At 41.5% G+C, this 23,310-nt stretch overlaps 1 protein-coding gene across 1 annotated transcript in view; it reads left to right on the top strand.

Moving 5' to 3' along the window:
• LOC125448763 (collagen alpha-6(VI) chain-like) overlaps positions 1-23,310 on the top strand; it is a 169,036-nt gene that overhangs the window by 43,690 nt on the left and 102,036 nt on the right. Inside the window, exons 5-9 of the mRNA XM_059652815.1 lie at positions 3,474-4,034; positions 8,032-8,592; positions 14,323-14,898; positions 15,612-16,178; positions 18,012-18,608. Coding sequence (XP_059508798.1) covers positions 3,474-4,034; positions 8,032-8,592; positions 14,323-14,898; positions 15,612-16,178; positions 18,012-18,608 — 2,862 coding nt within the window. The remainder of the gene's footprint in view (positions 1-3,473; positions 4,035-8,031; positions 8,593-14,322; positions 14,899-15,611; positions 16,179-18,011; positions 18,609-23,310) is intronic.

Here is a 23,310-nt window from a genome sequence, read left to right as displayed (position 1 = left end):
CTGTGGGTCTGGGGGTCACACATAGGCCGGACCAGATAAGCATGGCAAGTGTTCATTCCTAATGGACATTAAAGAAACTAGTTTTTTTTTAAATGTCAATAAACGTGGTGGCCTTCAAACTGACATTTTATTCAGAATTTGCATCAAATTCAAATTTCACCATCTGCCATTGAATCTCATTAACCTGAGATTCTGAATTGCTAGTGCAGTGACTTTATTATTACACCAGCTACTTGAACCCAGGCCTTCTTACCCAGAGGTACAGATACTACCACTATATCACAACAGGCATCCCAACCAGACCTTTAGTCTGTGTATTCATGTGAAGCTCATTTTGTTGTTAATCAACCTGTTCAGAGATGTTGTTACACCATATTTTGGAGCAGGTGGGACTTGAACCTCGGTTTCCTGACTCAGAGGTAGGGGCACTACTGTTGCAACTATAACCCACTGTGGCCCTCAACTTATGTTTCGAATCAACTGGTTCAGAGATGTTATTACACTCCTCTGGACCAAGCGGGACTTGAACCCAGGTCTCCTGGATCAGAGGTAGGGACACCACCAGTATACCGCAGAAGGGTTCCCTAATGCGGAGCTCAAGTGAGTCCCCAGTTAATGATCACCACCTGCACATCATTTAGTATAATTAACAACCAACATATCAAATTAATGATTTGTTCTCTTGCCATAGCCACTCCTGAATAGTAGTGGACTATTAGGCAACTAAACAGAGGACGAGACCACAAATATCCCCCATCCTCAATGAGGCAGGAACCCAGCCCATCAGTGTAAAAATTATCTTCAGTCCAGGGTGATTTGGCATTGGAGAAAAAAAGATTAAAACCAGTTTCAGCCAGAAGTGCAGAGTGGGTGATCTATCTTAGCTTCCTGCTTGATATACCCAAGATCACAAATGTCAATCTTCAGTCAATTGAATGAATTCCTATTGAAATCAAGAAACAGTTGAAAGTGTTGAATATAGCAAACTACTGACCCTAATAAAACCAGGTCAGTATTAATGAAGATTTCCATCCAGAACTGTCTGCCCTTTTATCTACGTTGTTCCAGTACAGCTGTAACATTGGCAGCTTTTAATAATGGGGAAAAATACCCAGGTATGTTCAGTCCAAAGAGGCAGGACAAATTCAGTTCAGCCAATTACCATATCATCAATCGACATTCACTATTACAGTTCTAACAAGTAACACTTGCACCAAATAACAAGCTGACTAACACTCAATCTGCATTTTGCCAAGACTATTTGGCTCCTGACCTCATTGTGGTCTTGTAAGCAAATCCAAACATGGACAAAAGAGCTGAATTCAAGAGGGAGGTGAGATTTTGTTTGTGATCAAGACAGGTTTTAAGCAAGTGTGATTTCAACGTGCAATACCAAACTTAAAGTCAGTGGAAATCAGGGAGAATATTCTCTGATAGCTTGTGTCATACCTAGCACAAATTAAATTGAAGCACTCTTTGTCCAAATACAACAACATCTGATATTTAGTAAGTTACATTCATGCCATAAAATGCCCGATAATGACCAATTTCCAAGAAAACAACTGAGACGGTAAACAGCTTTGGGATTTCTTTTTTCGCTTAATCCCCAAATGTAAAAACTGAACATGGCCAGCCACATAACTACTGTAGCTTTTGGAACAAATAGTGTCATTTCAGTACTGTAGAAAGTAGCACTCAACTGCCAAAACATTATCCATCATCTACTTGATGCAAGTTGGAAATGTGATTCAACATTCTCCATCTGCCTGGATACATGCAACTCCAATAACACTTCAAGAACTTGACACCATCCAGTACCAGGCAGGCAGCCTGCTTGTTTGGGACCATTTCCACCACAGAAATAGTCACACTCTTCACCACCGCTGATGAATAGCAGCCATGTACAAAATACTGTACAGCAAGCCTCCTTTAACAGTACTTTCCAATCCACCACCTTTGCCTTTTGGAAGGGTAACAGACTCACGGAAACAGCATCACTGCAAATTCCCTTCAAGCCCAATGTCATCCTGGCCAAAAATCTGGAGCCTGTTTTTTGACTTCTGCATCCACACTAGATTGTCTCACCACCAAGGTAGCTCACTACAGCCTTCACAAAAGCAACCAGGGTTGGACCAAAAATGCTGGACTTTCCAGTGACATTCACATTCTCATTCTTAAAAAAAACACGAAGGCAGTTAACTATCTCTGTCAGTAAATGAGTTTCACCAGCAACACTATTATGGGCTGCACAGAGATGGCTAGTGGTTAAAACTTGGGCCCAATTTGTAGTGCTAGTGGTTGTAGGCAATATAATGACATTACAGGACATGACGGATACAAGAGTCTACCCAAAGTATGAAGGAATTCTCTGTTGGCAGGAAATTCATCTCCAAGCTACAGATATTGATCCTTTATCTGCTGGAAATTGAAAACCATCAATTGACTCCTCCAAATAATGTTTCATCTATACAGAGGGGCATTTTAGATGTGGAGCTTGGACTAGTCCTCCAGTGCAAACAAAGGAAATAGAAATAGACCAATTGGCTTCTTATTCTTGTTCCACTACTCACTAAGATCATAGTTGACTGTTTCAACATTGTTTTCCTGACTCCCTTATCCTTTGATATCTTAATCAAAGTTGGTTTGAAAGTTATCCCCTAATGTTCTGGCAAATTGCTTTTTTTTAAATCATTGCATCTCTCAATTTTCTTAAACTTCAGGAACTTTGCAAAACAAGCATACTATATGAGAACACAGTGTGGAGCTAGAGGAACACAGCAGACCAGGCAGCAGGGAAGCAGTTGACGTTTCGGGTTCCGCCTCAGGAGCCGGCAGCCCAATGGCCTAAACATAGAATTCACCAGTTTTAAAATCACCCCACCCTTGGCCTCACCCAGTGTCCAACCCTTCCCCTCATCCCCACCTCCTTGACCTGACACAACCTGCCCATCTTCTCTCCCACCTATCTGCTCGTCCCACCTCACTGACCAATCCCCACCACTCCCAACCTGCACTCCCTATCACCATCCCACCTACCTTCCCCAGCCCCACCCCTCCGCTGTCTATTTCTGAGCACCTTTTCACCTCCCCATTTCCGAAGGAGGGTCCCAACCTGAAATGTCAACTTGCGAGCTCTTCTGAAGCTGTCTGGGCTGCTGTGTTCCTCCAGCCATACACTTTGTTGTCTCTGACTCCAGCATCTGTATTTCTTGTTATATGTGAGATGCTGTCTGAAAATTTGAATCATAAAGCTCTATGTACTCCTGCAGGTATATGTTTATACTGTATATTGTTAATTGCATTACATCTTGCATTAACATTAACAACCGCATTAATAATAAGGAATTCTAACGATGAGGATTCTTCAGCAAACAATAATTAGGATATAATATTCAGATACACAACAAAAATTCTGCTGTGTATTCCAGCTGTGATTTTGTTAATAACGGAAGCAATGCTTTTTTCTCTTTCAGGCTGTTCTGAAACTGAAGAAGCCGATATCTTCTTCTTAATTGATGGATCAAGAAGTATATCGCCTGAGAACTTCCAAGATTTGAAAAGATTCCTGGTAGAGGTAGTGAAGCTCTTCACGATTGGACCAAACCAGGTTCGTATTGGTGTGGTACAGTACGCGGATAGTCCACAAACTGAATTGGAAATCACTCAATACACCAGCAAAACAAGATTAATGCAAGCCATTAAGCAAATTCCTCAAGTTGGAGGGGGCACTAGAACAGGCTATGCATTAAAATACATGAAGAATTTCATCAGTAGAGCAGAACAAAGCCGACAAACTAAAGTGCAGCATTTTCTGATCACCATCACGGATGGAATGTCAACAGATGATGTAGCAAGACCTGCTGCAGAATTAAGGCAACAAGAGGTGTTTGTCTATGCCATTGGTGTGGGAGATGCAAACGAAAATGAATTACAACTCATTGCTGGTGCTGATGAGCGAGTTTTTTACACAAAAAGCTTTGATACTTTGACACACATGAAAAACAGCGTAGTCCGGGATATGTGTTCGAAGCAAGGTAAGAATTCCTATATCTTCTCTGAGTGGCCATAGTTTTAAACATAATGCATGAATTATCATCCCTGTGAACACATTTCCTTATTATTATAGATGAGTTAATTGCTGTTTTGGTTAACAACTTACGAAACCACAAGATTGTACATTTCAAGTTGAAACTCGTGAGTGATTTACTTGTTAACACTTTTAAGAGTTAAAATTTGCAAAATTGCTTAATTCTTTCAATAAAGGAGTGGAATTGTACATTGGATTCTACACTTGTGCATAGTAGGGAACATTAATGATGTAACTTTGCATATCCATGTTGTACAATTGTGTCTTGCCAACTATCTAGGAAGAATCAGGAGGAACAGTTGGAGTACGAATAAATTGATCCCTATCCATTCCAGGGCAATGAAACACCTTTTGTAGTTTTAGCTAATTTACAATAGAGCAGTAATCCGTCTTGGAAGTTTGTGGTGTATAGCTGAGTGGCTTTGCTGGGGTCCATTTGAAGTAGGTCACTATTCTAGCAACGTGAGATCTTAAGCATTAGGATGAGATTTGTCAAGTATAAACTCTATAATTAAGAGAATATCTAGATCCTTCTTGAATAAGCAGGTGTTTTACTGGCTTCTCTCAAGCAGTGTGTTATATCTCCTTTCTCCTCAAGGACTTTGGAAAACTAAAACTTTGCTTTCTTTTCTGTGATGTAAAAGATGGCTTCAATGCCATTGAATTGAATCTTGGCATGATCCAAAGTGGAATGACCCCAATTCCTGTGTGTTATTAATTCCCAAAAAAAGACTACATTATTTGTCAAAAGAGAGCATAATTCTCCAGTAGTGGGGGAGTTCCTGGAGGTCCATCTACAGAGAAATTCCATACCATTGGAATATGATTTACATCAAAATTGAATCAATCTTGAACCTACAGTGTGGAACTAAATAGATATCTGTGTATGATTCATAATGCGAGAGTACGCCAAGTTGTGTTCCTGGAGATTAAAGTATAAATTGGAATTTTGGTTGAATTTGACCAAAAATCAGTGAAGTATCAATTTTGAGGAGCTTCATCGAAGGTTTTCCTCTATGCGCTCTAGCAAATTTTCTGACACAATTCTCCACTACTCACTTTGACAAGTATCCAGCAGACATCCATGGCACCATGCTTGTGCTACCATACACTCTCCAGCAGCGGAGGTACTCATCATTGCTGGGAACTCCCAAGATTTCCAGTGCCAGTGCCGTAATAAAAACTCAGCCGTGTACCAGGTCACCTCTGCCAGCCAGGACCAGCCCTTTGCAGTGCATATAGTGTAAAAGAAAAGTTTCTGAGGGCACATAGTTGGCACGGCTGATATTTCCTTGCAAATACAAGTTCATAATCATAAATGAATTGCTCTTTTTCATCATTACCTATCCAGTGGGCTATCCTTGCAACTGCAGATATACCAATTGAGCTACACAGGGTAACATTGCTTTAGAGTGGGCAGCGTTGCATCTATGCTTGCCTTTAGTCAAAGGGTTGTATAACTCAGTCAGAAGCCATAGTTACACAGGGTATCCCTTAGCACCCAATCATGATTCTTGTGAGGCATCCAGACATTCTATTGGTGAAGCCTGCTGCATTACAGTATAGTGTTGCCAATGTAGCATGCGTACATGTGACCCTGCACTGTGGAAAAGCCGACTACCTTGGCTGCAACATTGATTTTGTCGAGGAAAAACAAGATAATGTGGGTGTATTGTAGCACAGATTACGTCAATAATAGCCTTGATGCATTTGTGAGCTGAGGATAATGTCATACCACTTGGTTACTCCCTGGATCCATGGAAGCTGCCAGTTGCATAAAACATTAGCGCAGATGTCACCTTGAAATTGCTGGGTCGGGTATTGCCATCTACCACTTCAGCTCGCAGTTGTCCTCCAATTACCTGTTTGCTTCTTTGGATCTCTTCTGACCCGTGATTCCCCCTCCCTGGCAGGTCATGTCTGTCACGGGAGCCATCATTGTTGCTGTGGTAAGGCCTCAGACAAAAGAAGCCAATCGTGGACTAGCCATTTAGATATAAAATTGGCTGAGAGATAGAAAACAGAGGGTGGTGGTGGAGGGTTACTTTTTGGACTGGAGGCCCATGACCAGCAGTGTGCCACAAAGCTGGGCCCACTGCTTTTTGTCATTCATGTAAATGAGTTGGATGTGAACATAGTAGCTTTGGTTAGTGAGTTTGCAGATGATACCAAAATTAAGGGTGTTGTGGACGGAGCACATCAAGACCTCGATCAAATGGGCTGATGAGCTGAGGAGTGGCAGATGGAGTTTAATCTAGGATGTGGAAGCTTTGGAAAGGGTGCAGAGGAGATTTACTAGGATGTTGCCTGGTATGGAGGGAAGCTCTTACAAGGAAAGGCTGAGGGACTTGAGGCTGTTTTCATTAGAGAGAAGAAGGTTGAGAGGTGACTTAATTGAAACATATAAAATAATCAGAGGGTTAGATAGGGTGGATAGGGAGAGCCTTTTTCCTAGGATGGTGACGGCGAGCACGAGGGGTCATAGCTTTAAATTGAGGGGTGAAAGATATAGGACAGATGTCAGAGGTAGTTTCTTTACTCAGAGAGTAGTAAGGGAATGGAACGCTTTGCCTGCAACGGTAATAGATTCGCCAACTTTAAGTACATTTAAGTCTTCATTGGACAAGCATATGAACGTACATGGAATAGTGTAGGTTAGATGGGCTTGAGATCGGTATGACAGGTCGGCACAACATCGAGGGACGAAGGGCCTGTACTGTGCTGTAATGTTCTATAAATTCGAGGTCCTACACTTGGTTAGGGCAAAGCAGAGCAGGACCTATACACTTAATTGTGAGGCCCTGGTGAGTGTTGCGGGACAAAGAAACCTGGGAGTGTAGGTTCATAATTCCTTGATAATGGAGTTGCAGGTAGATAGAATATTTGCCAGGGCACGCAGTATAAGAGTTGGGAGGTCGTGTTGCGGCTGCACAGGACATTGGTTAGGCCATGTTTGGAAGACTGAGTTCCCTTCCAGTATCCATGCTGTAGGAAAGATGTTGTTAAACGTGAAATGGTTCAGAAACTATTTACAAGGATGTGGCCAGGTTTGGAGGGTTTGAGCTACAGGGGGATGTTGAACAGGCTGGGGCTCTTTTCAGCGGAAGCTGAGGGGTGACCTTAAAAAAAATGTTTTGAAATCATGAGAGGCATGGATAGGGTGAATAGTCAAGGTGTTTTCCCCAGAGTGATGGAGTCCAAAACTAGACACCGTTGGTTTAAGATACAAAGGGAAAGTTTTAAAAGGCACCTGAGAGTCAACTTTTTCACACAGTGGGTGGTGTGTTTATGGAATGAGCTGCCAGAGGAAGTGGTGGAGGCTGGTACAATTACAACATTTAAAAGGCATCTGGATGTATGAATAGGAAGGATTTAGATGGATATGGGCTAAACGTGGGCAAATGGGACTAGATTAATTTAGGATATCTGGTCGGCATGGACGAGTTGGACTAAAGGGCCGCGTTCTGCAAATGGACTGATCACCATGAGTTAAATGGTGATTTTAATGGTTAGCAAAAGAGAAGGTTAACATCAAGAAGGGGCAGGAAGAAAGCAGGGTCAAAAAGGTGAGTCATTCCTCCTGTTTTAATACCTCTTTTCCCCAGTTTCACCAGGAAGTGTGTGGAATAAAATTAAGGTCGGAATGCCAGTATCACCTAACTCAGTATATCTTCTGTTCTTTGCATTATTGCTCTTTTTTTTCTGTGCCCAGGAGATTGCAATCCCAATATTTGTGAACACTTTTGTTTCCTTACTAGTCAGACCTTTCCTCCTTTATCATGCGGTTGTCACAGCAAAGTAATCTTCCCTAAAAGTGATACATTGTTTTTTGCAGTGTTTGCAACTCATCTTCACAATGTTCCTAATATATCAGCTCCCTCCTGGCAATGGGAAAAAGGTGAAGAGCTTGAAATCTAACTTCTGAAATGATCTATGTTTTTCAGTCTGCAGTCAGCTTGACCGAGCCGACATCGTCTTCCTCGTTGATTCGTCAGGAAGCATACAGGCCGAAGATTTTGCTAAAATGAAGAAAGTAATGACTGCTTTTGTTAGTAAAATCAACTTTGGATTAGATAAAGTTCAAGTTGGCTTGATCCAATTTAGTTCCAGGCCCAAAGCTGAGTTCCAACTGAATGTCCACTCAGCAAAAGCTGACCTAGTCACAGCGATCAGTAACATGCAGCAGTTGGGAGGGGGGACTCTCACAGGTCGTGCACTGAGATTTGCAGCGGACTATTTTGATGAAGCTAAAGGGGGTCGCCGTAACATTCCACAGTACCTCATAGTGATAACCGATGGAGAGGCACAGGATGAGGTCCTTCAGCCAGCCAAAGCCCTAAGGGATAAAGGAGTCACTGTGTTCGCCGTGGGTGTATTCAATGCTAACAGCACTCAGCTTCTGGAAATTGTAGGAGAACCGGAAAAGGTCTACTATGTTGAAGATTTCGAATTACTGGAAGAAACAGAAAAACAATTGTTGTGGGAGATTTGCAGCTCACAAAAAGGTGTGTAAACCTATAGAGATTACATTAAAGACTGAGAGGAACAAATGGAACAACTTGAGGACTAAGTGCCAACAGTTCACAGAACTAGGCTTTGCACCCTTTATGTATGGGAATGGGCCTCACATTTATGGTGGAGCAGGACCACCTGGCTTATTTAAGTGGGCTTTCACAAACTTTTCATTGGGAGTGGACCTTCGTTAGGCTTAAACTGCAACTATGCATTCATCAACATTTCACTGGGAGTAAGCATTAATTAAGTATGTACTTGCGAGTATGCATTCATTAACTGTTCATTGGGAATAGACCTTTATTAACTTTGCATTGCTACTCGGCATTCACTGACCTTTCATTGGGAGTAGTCTTTCATTAGCCATTCTCTGGGAGTAGGTTTTCATTAGCCTTTCGCTGTGGGTAGGCTTTGAACCAGGAGTAGACATAGCAAAGAGCAAGAAAAGTACAGCACATGAAAAGGCCCTTCAGCCCACCAAGCTTTTGCTGACACATCATGCCTTTCTAGCTCAAAAGCCTTTTATCTCTATGCAGTCCATATCACTCTGTTCCCTGCCTATTCAGGTATCTGTCAACATGAAGGAAAATATTCTGCCTGGAAGTCAGTGGTGAGTGGAGTTCCACAGGGCTCTGTCCTTGGGCCTCTACTGTTTGTAATTTTTATTAATGACTTGGACGAGGGAATTGAAGGGTGGGTCAGCAAGTTTGCAGACGACACAAAGGTCGGAGGTGTCGTTGACAGTGTAGAGGGCTGTTGTAGGCTGCAGCGGGACATTGACAGGATGCAGAGATGGGCTGAGAGGTGGCAGATGGAGTTCAACCTGGATAAATGCGAGGTGATGCATTTTGGAAGGTCGAATTTGAAAGCTGAGTACAGGATTAAGGATAGGATTCTTGGCAGCGTGGAGGAACAGAGGGATCTTGGTGTGCAGATACATAGATCCCTTAAAATGGCCACCCAAGTGGACAGGGTTGTTAAGAAAGCATATGGTGTTTTGGCTTTCATTAACAGGGGGATTGAGTTTAAGAGTCGTGTGATCTTGTTGCAGCTCTATAAAACTTTGGTTAGACCGCACTTGGAATACTGCGTCCAGTTCTGGGCGCCCTATTATAGGAAAGATGTGGATGCTTTGGAGAGGGTTCAGAGGAGGTTTACCAGGATGCTGCCTGGACTGGAGGGCTTATCTTATGAAGAGAGGTTGACTGAGCTCGGTCTCTTTTCATTGGAGAAAAGGAGGAGGAGAGGGGACCTAATTGAGGTATACAAGATAATGAGAGGCATAGATAGAGTTGATAGCCAGAGACTATTTCCCAGGGCAGAAATGGCTAGCACGAGGGGTCATAGTTTTAAGCTGGTTGGTGGAAAGTATCGAGGGGATGTCAGAGGCAGGTTCTTTACGCAGAGAGTTATGAGAGCATGGAATGCATTGCCAGCAGCAGTTGTGGAAGCAAGGTCATTGCGGTCATTTAAGAGACTGCTGGACATGTATATGGTCACAGAAATTTGAGGGTGCATACATGAGGATCAATGGTCGGCACAACATTGTGCGCTGAAGGGCCTGTTCTGTGCTGTACTGTTCTATGTTCTATGTTCTATGCCTCTTCAACTTTGCTATTCTGTTTCTACCAACTGCTCCAACTCCACTTACTGCACTCTGTGTAAAAAAAAACTCGCCTCTCACAACTCCTTTAAAATGACCCTTTTTTCAAGTTAAATCTAAGGCCCCCGCTAACTGAAACTTCTACATGAGAGAAAACAAAACACTCAAACTATCTATTCTATCCATTCTTCTCATAATGTTGTAAACCTTTATCAGGCCGCCACTCAAACGTTCAAGTGAAAAAATCAAGTTTGTCGGATCTTTCCTCAACTAATTCCCTCCAAACCAGGCAAAACCCTGGTCAACCTATTCTGCACCCACTCCAAAGCCTCCACATCCTTTTGATAATGTGGCAACCAGAAGTATACATAACATTCCAAATGGGACCTTACTAAAGTTCTACACAGCTGCAACGTGACTGGCTAATTTTTATACTCTATGCCCTGCCCAATGAAGGCAGGTATGCTATCTGCCTTCTTGACCACCTTATCCACTTGTGTTGCCACTTTCAGGGAGCTGTGGACGTTTAAACCTAGATCCCTTTGTTTGTTAATGCTTCTAAGTGTTCTGCCGTTTAACATATACTTGCCTTCTGCATTGGATCTTCCGAAATGCATCAACTCTCGTTTGTCCAGATTAAATTCCACCTGCCATTTCTCTACCCAAGTCTCCAGCTTAACTATATCCTGCTGTATCCTCTGGCAACCCTCTTCTCTATCTACAGCCCTCCCAACCATCGTGTCATCTGAAGTCATACTCATCAGACCCCTTACATTTTCATCCCAAACATTTATATAAATTACAAACAACAGGGGTCCCCGCTTTGAGCCCTGCAGAACACCCCTAATCTCAGATCTGCAGTCAGAAAAACACCCTTCCACTTCTACTGTCTGTCTTCTATGCCCAAATCAGTTCCGTATCCATCTTACCAGCTCACTGTGGATTCCATGTGACTTCACCTTTTGTATCAGCCTGCCATGAGGGACCTTATTAACAGCTTCAAAAAGCTCAACCAAGTTTGTGAAGCATAATCTTCCCCACACAAAGACACTACAAATCCATATTTTTCTGAATGTGAGTAAATCCAGTCCCCAAGAACCTTCTCCAATAATTTCCCTAATTTCGATGCAATGCTCTCCAGCATGTAATTTCCCACATTATACACGTTGCCCTTCTGAAACACAGGAACAATGTTAGCTATTCTCTAGACCTCTGGGATGTCTATCGTGACTAGAGGGGGTATAAAGATTTTGTACAAGGCCACAGCAATTTCCTCCCTCACCTCCTTAGTAGTCTGGGATGGATCTCATCAGGTCCTGGGGACTGATCTAACCTAATGCATTTAAACATACCCAACACCTCTTTTTAATGTCGACATGCCCCACAATATCAATGTAACCCTCTCTGGACTCATCACGCACCATGTCCTTCTCCATATGAATACCAGTATAAAGTATCCATTGAGGACACGACCCATTTCCCCCGGCTCCGCACAAAAATTCCCTCTTTTGTCCTTGAATGGACCTCCCCTTTTGTTAGCTACTGTGTTGCTCCTTATGTATGTATAAAATACCTTGGGATTAATCTAATCATGGGGACGCAATTGTCACTATTATCGCTGGACTGTTAATCCAGAAACCCAGATAATGTTCTGGGACCTGGGTTCGAATCCTGCCATGGCAATGGTGGAATTTGCGTTTAATAAATATCTGGAATTAACAATCTAATGATGACTGTGAATCCGTTGTTGATTGCCAAGAAAAACCCATCTGGTTCACTAATGAACTTTAGGGAAGGCGACTGCAATCCTTACCTAGCCTACATGTGATTCCAGACCTACAGCAATGTGGTTGACTCTTATCTGCCCCCTGAGCAATTAGCAATGGGCAATGAATGCTGCCTGACCAGCGACGCCCTCATCCTGTGAATGAATAAAGAAAAAAAAATTTCCTCAATCCTGGTTGCTAAGTTATTTCATGGCCCTTTTTAGCCCTCCTGACTCCTTGTTTATTTCTTTCCTACTTTCTTTATATTTTTCCAGGGCTCTGTCAGTCTTCAGTTTCCTAAGCCTTATTCATGCTTCCTTTTTGACTAAGTTCACAACTTCTCTTGTCATCCAAGGTTCCCGAATCTTTCCATCTTTATCCTTCAATTTCCCCGGAACATGCTGGTCCTGAACTCTAGTCAACTGGCCTTTAATAGATTCCCACATGCCAGATGTGAATGTACCGTCAAACAGCCACCCCCAATCTAATTTCCCTAGTTCCTGCCTGATTTTATAGCAGTTAGCCTTCCCCCAGTTTAGTACTTTCACCTGAGGACCGTTCTTATCCTTGTTACATGTAACTTCAAACTTACAGAATTTTCTTTTCCCATAATCTGTCCATGTGTCTGTTCCCCTATCTGCTACTAGACATTGGGAGGTCTGTAGTACATTCCCCTCAAAGTAATTGCACCAGCCCTGTTCCTGAGCTCTACAATATGGCCTTGCTGGATAAGCCTTCCAAGGAGATCTCCCTTTGTACAACTGTGATGCTCTCCGTAATTAGTAACACAGTTCCTCCAGCTCTTTTCCCTCCCTGTCTATCTTGCAGCTGGTATATACGACGACTGTACTTTATAGCTGCTTTTGATAAAGCATAGACCTTGAAATCTCCTCTGCACCAGTGGTTGAAGTGCGAAAAGTCTATATTTTATCTTTCAGTAACAATATGAGTTACAAACAATTATGGCCAGCACAGGCGAACATGCAAAAGAGAAGCAGACAGGAACCCATTCAGATCCTCTAGCGTGCACTGCTATTCAACAAGGTCATTACTCATCTGCTTGTGTTTCAAGCTCTGCATTCCTCTGTAAGTTTAGATATTCTTGCCTATCTTCCTGTGTCTACCTCTGCCTTAAAAATGTTCAATCGCTCTGCCTCCACTTACCTCTTAGACAGTGAGTTTCAATATCACACCACTGTCTGAGAGAAAAAATTTCTCATCGCTGTCAGGAAAGAGCATCTCTAATTTTAAACCGTATCAACTAGCTCTGGTTGCACCCTTAAAGAAGGCATTCTTTCAGCGTCCACCTTATCAAGACCATTCGGCATCTCATACCCTTTAACCAAGTCACTCTTCAATCTTTTGTACTACAGCAGAAATAAGCCCAACCCATCTAATGTATTCTCATAAATCAACCCACACAGACTAAATGTTATTCTACTAACTCTAGGTATTCAGGTACGGTCACAGTTCATGAACACTCTTGTCCTTTGGTTTTCTTAAATTGATTTATATTTGGCAAATTATGTAGTTTGTAAAATAACTGCACGGAGGCTGGTATCCCATCACCAAGTCACCCTTTATTTACTTGTGCACAGTACACTAGCCGTGGTCAGCCAGCTCAGAGTTAGTGCCCTGAACTGAGGAGACTGTAAATCCCCTGTTTACGTTTAGCTGGCTGGTGTTTTCCTAATTGGCCCAGGTTAACAACCCCAATTGAGGATCTCCTAGTCAATAAGGTTCCATTCACTACAGTTTGTTTGAATTAACTCTCTCAGTAATCAGACACACACACGCACACATACACACACACACACACACACACACACACACACACAAACACACACGCATATGCACGTGCGAATTGTAAATCTTGTACAGAATGTAAGCACAGCTAAATGATTTCCAATTGTAAGTTGCTGAACAGGGAAAGGATTAAGCCCTTCAGTTCATCAGATCATTGCTGATAATATTTGTACTTCCACTCCATTTTCCCAATGTTGTTTCAGTTCATGAAATCCTATCAATCTCAGCTTTGAAAGCTCCAAATGACTCAGACTTCACAGAAATTTAGTGGAGACATTTCCAATCATCTGTTACTCTTTGTTGGAAAGAATCCAGCCCCAGATCTCCCTTTATTTGAAATTTAGTCATCATTTTATTTGTTTGAAGCTTACTTAATGAAAGAGGGATTATCATCCACTTTTGTATAATGACCCACTTATGAAGAAATTAATGTGATTTAATTTCAAAACAAGTGTTTGCAGAACAAAGGAGATTCTAAGATGGAGTCGTCATAACTCATTTGTTTAAATGTGTGTTTTACTTTACTTTTCATCGTCTTACTCTCACAGATTGCTGGAAGGCACAAATCGCAGATATTGTTTTCGTAATTGATGGATCAGTGAGCGTATCGGATGCTCAGTTTAACAGCATGAAACATTTCATGGTAGGAATGGTGAACAATTCTAATGTTGCTGTAGACAAGGTTAAGCTTGGAGCTGTGCTGTATGGCACTAACCCTCAAACTGTCTTCCACCTTGATCAATTCACAAATAAAGCAGACATCAGTAAAGCAATTTATGAAATGAATCCCGTGGGTGGAACTACCTTTACAGCAAAGGCCCTTGATTTTGCCAGTGGGCTTTTAGATCCATTGGAAGGTGGTCGAAAGCTGTTTGGAGTGCCACAGTTTCTTCTGGTCATTACTGATGGGGAGTCGACTGATAGGGATGATTTAAATTCTGTAGTGGATGTCATCAGAGATAAAGGCATTAATATATACACCGTCGGTGTAGCTAATGCAAATCAAGCTGAACTCCTTCAGATTTCTGGATCTCCAGAAAACTCTTTCTATGAACAAGATTTTGAAGACTTGGAACGATCAATAAACACAGTATCCCAGAAATTCTGTCATGACTCAAAGCCCGGTGAGTAATTTTGGAAATCTAACAGCTCTATGTCAATGAGGTGAGCTAGTCCTTCAAAATGAAAAAGGACACTTGCATGGTGTACTGTCTTTCAATATGGGGCTGTGTAATTGCTCCACAGTTCTGGCTGGATAGGAAACTTGCCCAGTTTTACTATCTGCCCCAGGTCTAAAGGAGGGATTTGTGGTTTGGCATGTAGTCGCCCTTTCTGTGGGCATCAGGTCCTGGAGAGGGACATGACCCTGAAGATTCTGGGGCAAAACCAGAGACATAACAGCTGCAACACCTGTTGGTAGAAAGCAGAGACCAGTTCTCTGTACACAACAAGAATTATTATTAATTACAAGTCATTAGACTATAGTTTCTTCCCTGCCATTATTAGACTGATGAATGGACTCTCTAACTTGAAAATTGCCGATCTTGTTAACGTTGATCTTGCCGAACACACGTCCTGTGCAGTGTAACCTGTATGCCTTACTCCATCCACATTTTTTGTTTCTCACCCTATGATCTGTATGTTCTTGCTTCCTTTGGTCTGTCGGTACTGCTCACAAACCAAGTTTTTCACTGTATTCAGTACACGTGACAATAAATCAAATTGGAACAAATCAAATATCGGAGACAAAAATGGAAAAATCTCTCACTCAGTGGAGATTGCAAACCCCAGTAATATTCTGTGTCCTGACAAGATTTGTGTTTTTTTTGTTTTCTAGTTTGTGATGTTCACGAAGCAGACATTGTGTTTCTAATTGATGGATCGTCGAGTATTTCCCCAAGTGACTTCAGCCGCATGAAAGATTTCTTAAAATATGTGGTGAGGATGTTTACTGTTGGTCAGACAAATGTCCAGTTTGGCATTGCCCAGTACAGCTCAAAACAAACCACTATTTTTCACCTGAATGAGACAAGTGTTCAATCTGAAATTTTTGACCTAATTGATAATATCACCCAACTCTTTGGTGGAACCATGACAGGGGAAGCACTTGAGTTTGTGATGCATTTCTTTCAAACATCAGCCGGAAGTCGAAAGCTGGAAGGGGTTCCTCAGTACCTCCTTGTTATTACCGATGGACTGTCCCAAGACTTTGTGGCTTCCCCAGCCAACAATTTGAGGAAGGAAAATATCAATGTTTTCGCAGTTGGTATTGGAGAAGCAAATGACAATGAGCTGATTCAAATCAGTGGTGCACCAGAGAGAAAAATTTATATTGAAAACTTTGATGAATTAGCCACAATTAAAAGGAGAATAGTTCGTCATCTGTGCACTCCACCTGCGGAAGGTTAGTAGACTTGGCATGGTTTTCTCAATTACAATTAACTGTAGTGTAGTACTTTAATGATATCCATTAACTAAATTAACATTTCCTCTTGTTACCATGAAAGGAAATAAAATACAATTTGGAAACAATTTATTATAACATTTTCTCCCTCTTGGTTCTGTGCTAAAGCCCCTGATATGTTTCAAGAGGTGCCCCAAAATGGCCTGAAAATTCTCATCCAAAAGCAAAATATGGCATACGCTTAAAATTTGAGATACATCAGGAAATGCTGCTAATGCTTAGCAGGTAAGGTAGCAAATGTGGAAAGAGACATAGAATCCACTCTTCAATAGAATAGTTCCAGAGATCCGCGTCTACCCTATTCCTTTTTCCAAGGTGACCTGGATGTCCTGAGGATTCAGTGTCCAGTCCATATATTAGCTACCAAACAGGCCAGTGAATCCCACTGGTTCCTTCAGGAAGCTGTGCTACTGCACGTTCAGGGTTTTCAATTGCTATGTTAGGACTAACTGATGATCGGCTCAGGGCTGAAACTAGACAGCATTCTGCTTTAATTGCTTGGTTTTCTTTGACTTTTTAGTTACAATTAGCTTACACATTCAACACCTCTAAAAGGATGGCTTCATGCTGGGGCAAGTAAAACGATTTCACAGGAGCTCACAGTCTATCAAATGTCTTAGCATACATTTGCATTGTCGTACAACTAACCATTTGTGTATAATGAGGTCCCCTAAACAGCAAGATGCCAAAGGGGTACGTAATCTACTGCATTCATATAAGGGATGCAAGGAGGAATTCCTATGCCTGATGTTTTATATTATAGACCTGTGCAATGTCTTAGGTGCTCCATCTAAAATACCTTCCAAAGGATGTTTCCTGTGACAATAATGTTCCACAATTTTTCACTGGAGGCCCAGACTTTATGCTGAAATCTCCAGTAAAAACAACCCTGCAGTCTCATGAATCAGCAGAATTAGAATGAAATTTTTGAATTGCAGTTTCTTTCCATACAAAACCAAAATAGTATACTATTTGAAAACGTCAGTAGTAGTTTATTTAATATCTTGCAGGTCAGAGTTGTTTTCATATAAAAGTTTGTTACAGCATCTGAAAATGCTTAAGGAAAACCTTTATTTTAATCTTAATGGGGTAAGACTCGATCTGATATCATGCAACTCCTGCATCAGTATCCAGTTCAAATCAGGACTGAGGAACACAAACATTTTTTACTTTTCCAGACACGGGGGTTGGATACAAAGCTCCCTGTCCAGTGCCTTGCCAAGTGCTGCCCAGGCAAGCACAACATAGAGTTCAATGCAGAATAAATCTCCTTTTTCATTCGAAGAGCAGCGTAGACTCTAGTTGTCGTCATGTTACAATTGGCCGAACAAACTAGACAATTATTCCACACCCCCTTGTTGCACCGCTGTTTGTCCGAGGATCCTCCGCAGCTTCAATCCTCCCAGCTCCCTGTGCACTTCCTACTGGGTCAAGGGTCCTTTTTTGTTCTGTTTATTCTCTGCACATTCCAAACCCTACGCTTCATTCTGCCACCCTGCAGTAGCTTACAGTCTCATCTCAAAATAAAAAACTGACCTGTTTCCCAGTTGGCAATTTCATCAGTCACTGACTTTAGAGAAAGCATCCCAGGATGGTAATGGATAACGACAGGTGCAGCAAATGGCCTGAATTTATGATTCAGAATTGAAAACGCCAACTCTGAGCCACAAATGTACTCTGATAATTTTATGTGATTTAGATAATACTCTGCATACATGGGATATTAAAAAAAATAAAGTTGTTTAAATATTTCTTCTTTTGCTGAATTATCAGGTCCTGTTGCTGATGTGGTATTCATGGTTGATACTCAAGATACTCAAAATATTCAAGTGCTTAAAATGATTCAGAACTTCATTATGGGAAGTATTGCACAGCTGAATATTGGACTGGACAAATACAGAATTGGATTTGCACAGTTTGGAAAAGATGTGAAAACTGAATTTTTACTGAGGCATTCTGTCAGTAAGAAGGACGTGTTCAATCACATAATGAAGAGTTACAGCTTTCGAGGTGGTCCACCATTGGCTCTACCAGATGCCATTAAACACTTAAAAACAAATTATTTTGTTTCATCAGCTGGAAGTAGGAAGCTTGCAAACGTTCCTCAAATCGCTGTAATAATTACTGACACTTCTTCGCAAGATGCTGTTGAAGATCGTTCCAAAATTTTAATCAAGGATGGTGTAATGGTTATCTCCATTGCCGTATCGAAAGCAGAGACGGACCTGCCACAAATTGCAATGAATTATTCATCGGACCCATTTTTTTCTCTGGTTTCGCCGTTTGAGCGTCTTCTGCACAATGCACCTGTTATATCGCACACAATACAAAATATAACGAAACAAAAGAGCAAGATTGAAAAACCATCAGGTAAAATCCAAACCAATGTTCTTTGGAAAATGATTTATCTTTCACAACGTACAATGCCTATCAGTGTTGTACTTACATTTCCACTGAATGCATTTCCCATCACATGCAAACTGGTCACACAGCACAATAAGACAATGTATTATTTTCATAAAAGTTCTGCAGACCGAGCTGAAATGCAGAAGAAAACATCTTCTGCTTGGAACATAATGAATAATATTCAAGCAATAGCCAGTACCTTTGCTACAAGCCTTACTACCTGGCAAATTGTTCCTCAGATTACATCAAATGAAAATAATTGGCATATTATGTACATTCATACACTGTCCTTTCAGATCTAAATTCAGATTGATTGATTATATTAAAAATTCCCCTTTTTCTGTTGCCTGTATTGGTCAGATATGAAATAGAGAGGCACAGCGTCAGGAACCCAGGTTCAATTCCACCCTTGGGTGACTGATTGTGTGGAGTTTACACATTCTCCCCTTGTCTGCATGGCTTTCCTTTGGGTGCTCCAGTTTCCTCCCACAGTCCAAAGATGTGCAGGTTAGGTGGATTTGCCATGCTAAATTGTCCATAGTGTCCAGGGATGTGTAAATTAGGTGGGTTATAGGTTTGGTCTGGCTGGGATGCTCTGAGGGTTGCTGTAGACTTGTTGAGCCGAAGGACTTGTTTCCATGCTGTAGGGATTCTATGATTGCAATAACCTTAGCTAAAAAAATCCTCTCATTATTCTGTCATGTAAAAATTACTGAATATTTATAACTCAGGTTAGAAAATTCCATCTGATATATATCTTAGATCAGGAGCCTATTTTATGTGCTTTGAATTTGTTATTTTATTTCCCATAAATGGCAATACCTCAGCTATCACAAACAGGCACTAACTGGCTCTTCCATTTTCTCTGAGGTGGTCCCTATGTTGCTGTCAAGATTTTTGAACAGATTCAGTCCTCAATAGTAGGGTGACCTGGGGGTGATATCTTGCTGTTCATCAGGTTGATACTCTAATATCTGGCCAAGTGCCAAGTTGTTTTTTATTCATTTGTATTCACCAACATTCATAGAAGCATTCATCTCTGTTTATTTCCCCCTTCACTGTTGCCTTCTGTGTAAACCATTAATTGGGCTTATTCATCAGATCGACATGTACATTTTGTGGCCCATTCTGATTCACCATTCTATAAAAAGTCTTCATCTGCTTAACATAGCATCTGACTGTGTCTTGGATAACTTTGGAGTTCTTTTTTAACTTGAAATTTATTCAATGTAATTTAGTCATATTCATTGTAAAGTTCCTGCTGTACTGACCTGGAGTTAATGTCTTTGGACTAGTAATCCAGGGGCCCAGGAAGTAGAATCCCTATAGTGTGGAAACAAGCCATTTGACCCATCAAAACCACACAGGCCCTCTGATGAGTGTCTCAACCAGACCCACATCCCTACCCTATCCCTCTAACCCTGCATATCCTATGATCAATCCACCTAACCTGCACATTCTTCGAGAGTGGGAGGAAACCTACGCGGACACATTGAGATTGTGCAAACTCCACACAGACAGTTTCCCGAGGCTGAAATTGAACTCAGGTCCCTGGTGCTGTGAGATATCAGTGCTAACCAGTGATCCACCATGTCGCTCAGGGAATGGGAGCCCAGTTTTGAATCCCACCATGGATTGATTAGCTCAATTGACTGGACATTTGGTTTATGATGAAATGTAGTGCCAGAGTATGGAATCAGTTCACATACTGTCTGAGATTACCATAAAGGACTCTCCATCTCAACTTCTCCCCTAGCCTAAGGTGTGGTGGCCCTAGGTTAAATCTCCACCAGTTAGCACTCTGTAATGAGAGAGCAGTCCCTATGTTCTGGTAGGACCAAGCTGACGACCTTTATTACATTATCTTGCAATGTTCTTCCTACCAAAAAAAATCGCTTCGCACATCACTGGCTTGAAACCCATCTGTCACCTATCTACTCATTCTACCAGCTTGTCTATCTCCTCACAGTTTACAGCTCTTCCAAGTTCTGTATCGTCTGAAAACTTTGAAATTATCCCCTCCATGCTATGATCCAGATTATGAATAGCAAACCACAAGCCCTAATACTGATCTTCGAGAACTGCACTGTAAAGGTCTTCCAGACCGAAAAATACCCATCGATCATTGCTCCCTGTTCCCTGTCACTCAGCCAATTTTGTCCCCATGTTGTTACTGACCCTCTTATTTCATGACCAATAAATTGCCTTGCAAGTCTGTTGTGAATCAAGATCTTCTGAAAGTCCATGTACACCACATTAACAGTGTTACCCCCTGTTGCCTTTCTGTTGCTGTTTCAAAAAACTCCAGCAAGTTAGTTAAACATGATTTCCCCTTTCGAAATCCAAGCTAGCTCTTCCTAAAAAACCAATCATTTTCCATGTAACTGTTAATTCTGTTGAATAATTGATTCTCAAAACTTCTCCATCACTGAAGTTAAACTATCTGGCTGGGCTTGTCATTATAATTGTCTCGGGCAAGGCCATAATGTCTGCAGATTTCTAAAACTCTACCCCTTCTCTGAGTCATAGGAAGTTATAAACTTGTAACCAGTGCTTCTGCAACTTCCACTCTCACTTCCTTCAAAACCCTTAGATGCATTTCTTTTGATCATGTTGCCTCGTCACTTTAAGTGCCAACAATCTATGCAACAATTGTGCTGTATCAAATTTGAACCCTTCTCGTGAGTGAGTTCCCTCCTATGTCACCATGGCCAGGGTATTATCTCTGTCTTTGGTAAGGGCAGATGCAAAGCATTCAGTTAACACCTCAGCCCTGCCTCATCCTTCCAACTGTAAGTGTCTGTTTTAATCCCCAGTCAGCTCCTCTTTTACTATTTATGTCACCATTGAGTATTTTGAACATCTCTTTAATTTAGCAGCCAGTCTTTTCGCATAGCTGCTCTATGATTCTCTTAGTTTTTTTTATCTCCCCTCTAAACCTTTAATATTCTGCTCAGTTCTCAATTTTACTTTTTAACCTGACGTTTATCACTCGTTGTCTTCTTTATCTTAATTTTTGCTTCTTTTGTCATACAGTCAGGTATGAATCTTTGATTATCCTTCCCATTTGAAGAAATATACTTTTCCTATACCCAAATCGCTTGAAGGTAGCCCATTGTTAAGATAATGTTTTTTTTCTGCCCTCTCTTTTCCAGCCCAGCTCTGTTCTTGTTTCGTTGAAGTTCACTCTGTGCGAACTGATCTTTGCATTTTGGATTGTTACATGTCAGAAAACCATCAGAAATAGGAACACGAGTGGGTCAGTTGTCACCTTGGATGTGCTGTGCCATTCAATAAGATCATGGTTTATCTGTCATTTCTCTCATCCACTTTCCTGCATTTTCCCATAACCTTGATGCCACTGCTAATCACAAATCTATCTATCTCAGCCTTAAATAAGCACAGGGACTCTTGCCCCACAGCACTGTGGCAAGGAGTTCCAAAGACTCTTGACCCTCTGACAGTTCTCCATCATCATCCTGAATCTTACAATATAATGATCATTGCTTCCTAAAATGTTCCTCAACTAACACTTGATCTACTTGGGATCAGAGGTAATGGGAACTGCAGATGCTGGAGAATCCAAGATAACGAAGTGTGGGGCTGGATGAACAGAGCAGGCCAAGCAGCATCTTACGAGCACAAAAGCTGACGTTTCAGGCCTAGACCTTTCATCAGAAAAGCTTTTCTGAAGAAGGGTCTAGGCCCGAAACGTCAGCTTTTGTGCTCCTGAGATGCTGCTTGGCCTGCTGTGTTCATCCAGCCTCACACTTTGTTAACTTGATCTACTTGGCCTACCTCATTTCTGAGAACCAGGTCCAATAGTGCAGCCTTTCTTGTTGGACTGGACACATACTACTATAGGTAGCTCTCCTGTATGTGATTAAAGAACTGAATAATTCACTGCACCATGTATTACATATGTCCCACCCTATGCTTGGGTAATTGAAGCCTCCCATTATAACTACGGTATAATATTGTCGTCTCTCTATAATTAGCTTGCAGATTTGTTCTTCTGCATTTTGCTACTTATTGGTGGTCTCTAGACTACATCTAGCAATTTAATTATACCCTTGTTCTGCAATTCTAGCTGAATTACTTCTGTGCTTAGACCTTTATGAAATATCCTCTTTCTCTATCATTGCAATGCATTCCTTAACCAATAGAACCAGCCTTCCTCCCTTCCTTCCTTTATCTGAAAACCTTGTACCCATGAATATTTAACACCCACACTTGCCCTTCTTTGAGTCAGATCTCTTATCAACACAACAAAATTCCACATGATATTCTGCACCTGTAACTTGCCAATCTCATTTACTGTACTCCTTGTATTGACAGACATGCACAGAAACCCTGATTTTGTTTTTTTTTTCCCTTATCCTGACTTCACCTAAGAACATGCTATTGCCTATTCTAGTACAAGTTGCGTCTCTGAGGACTGTAATGGCTCTTCTCTCATATTCTTTCTTGGTTCCTATACCCCTGCCAAGCTACATTAAAGTTTTCCCATTAGCACCAACAAATCACGCTACAAGGATCTTAGTCCCTGCTCTGTTCAGATGCAACCCATCAAACCTGTACAAGTGCCATTTTCCCCAGAGCCAATACCAGTGACCCAGGAATCTGAAACCCTCCCTTTTGCTTTATCTTTTCAATCACACATCCA

This window comes from Stegostoma tigrinum, chromosome 2, assembly GCF_030684315.1.
Source record: "Stegostoma tigrinum isolate sSteTig4 chromosome 2, sSteTig4.hap1, whole genome shotgun sequence".
Classification (NCBI taxonomy): Eukaryota; Metazoa; Chordata; class Chondrichthyes; order Orectolobiformes; family Stegostomatidae; genus Stegostoma; species Stegostoma tigrinum.
This window is presented reverse-complemented; position numbering and strand designations above follow the sequence as displayed.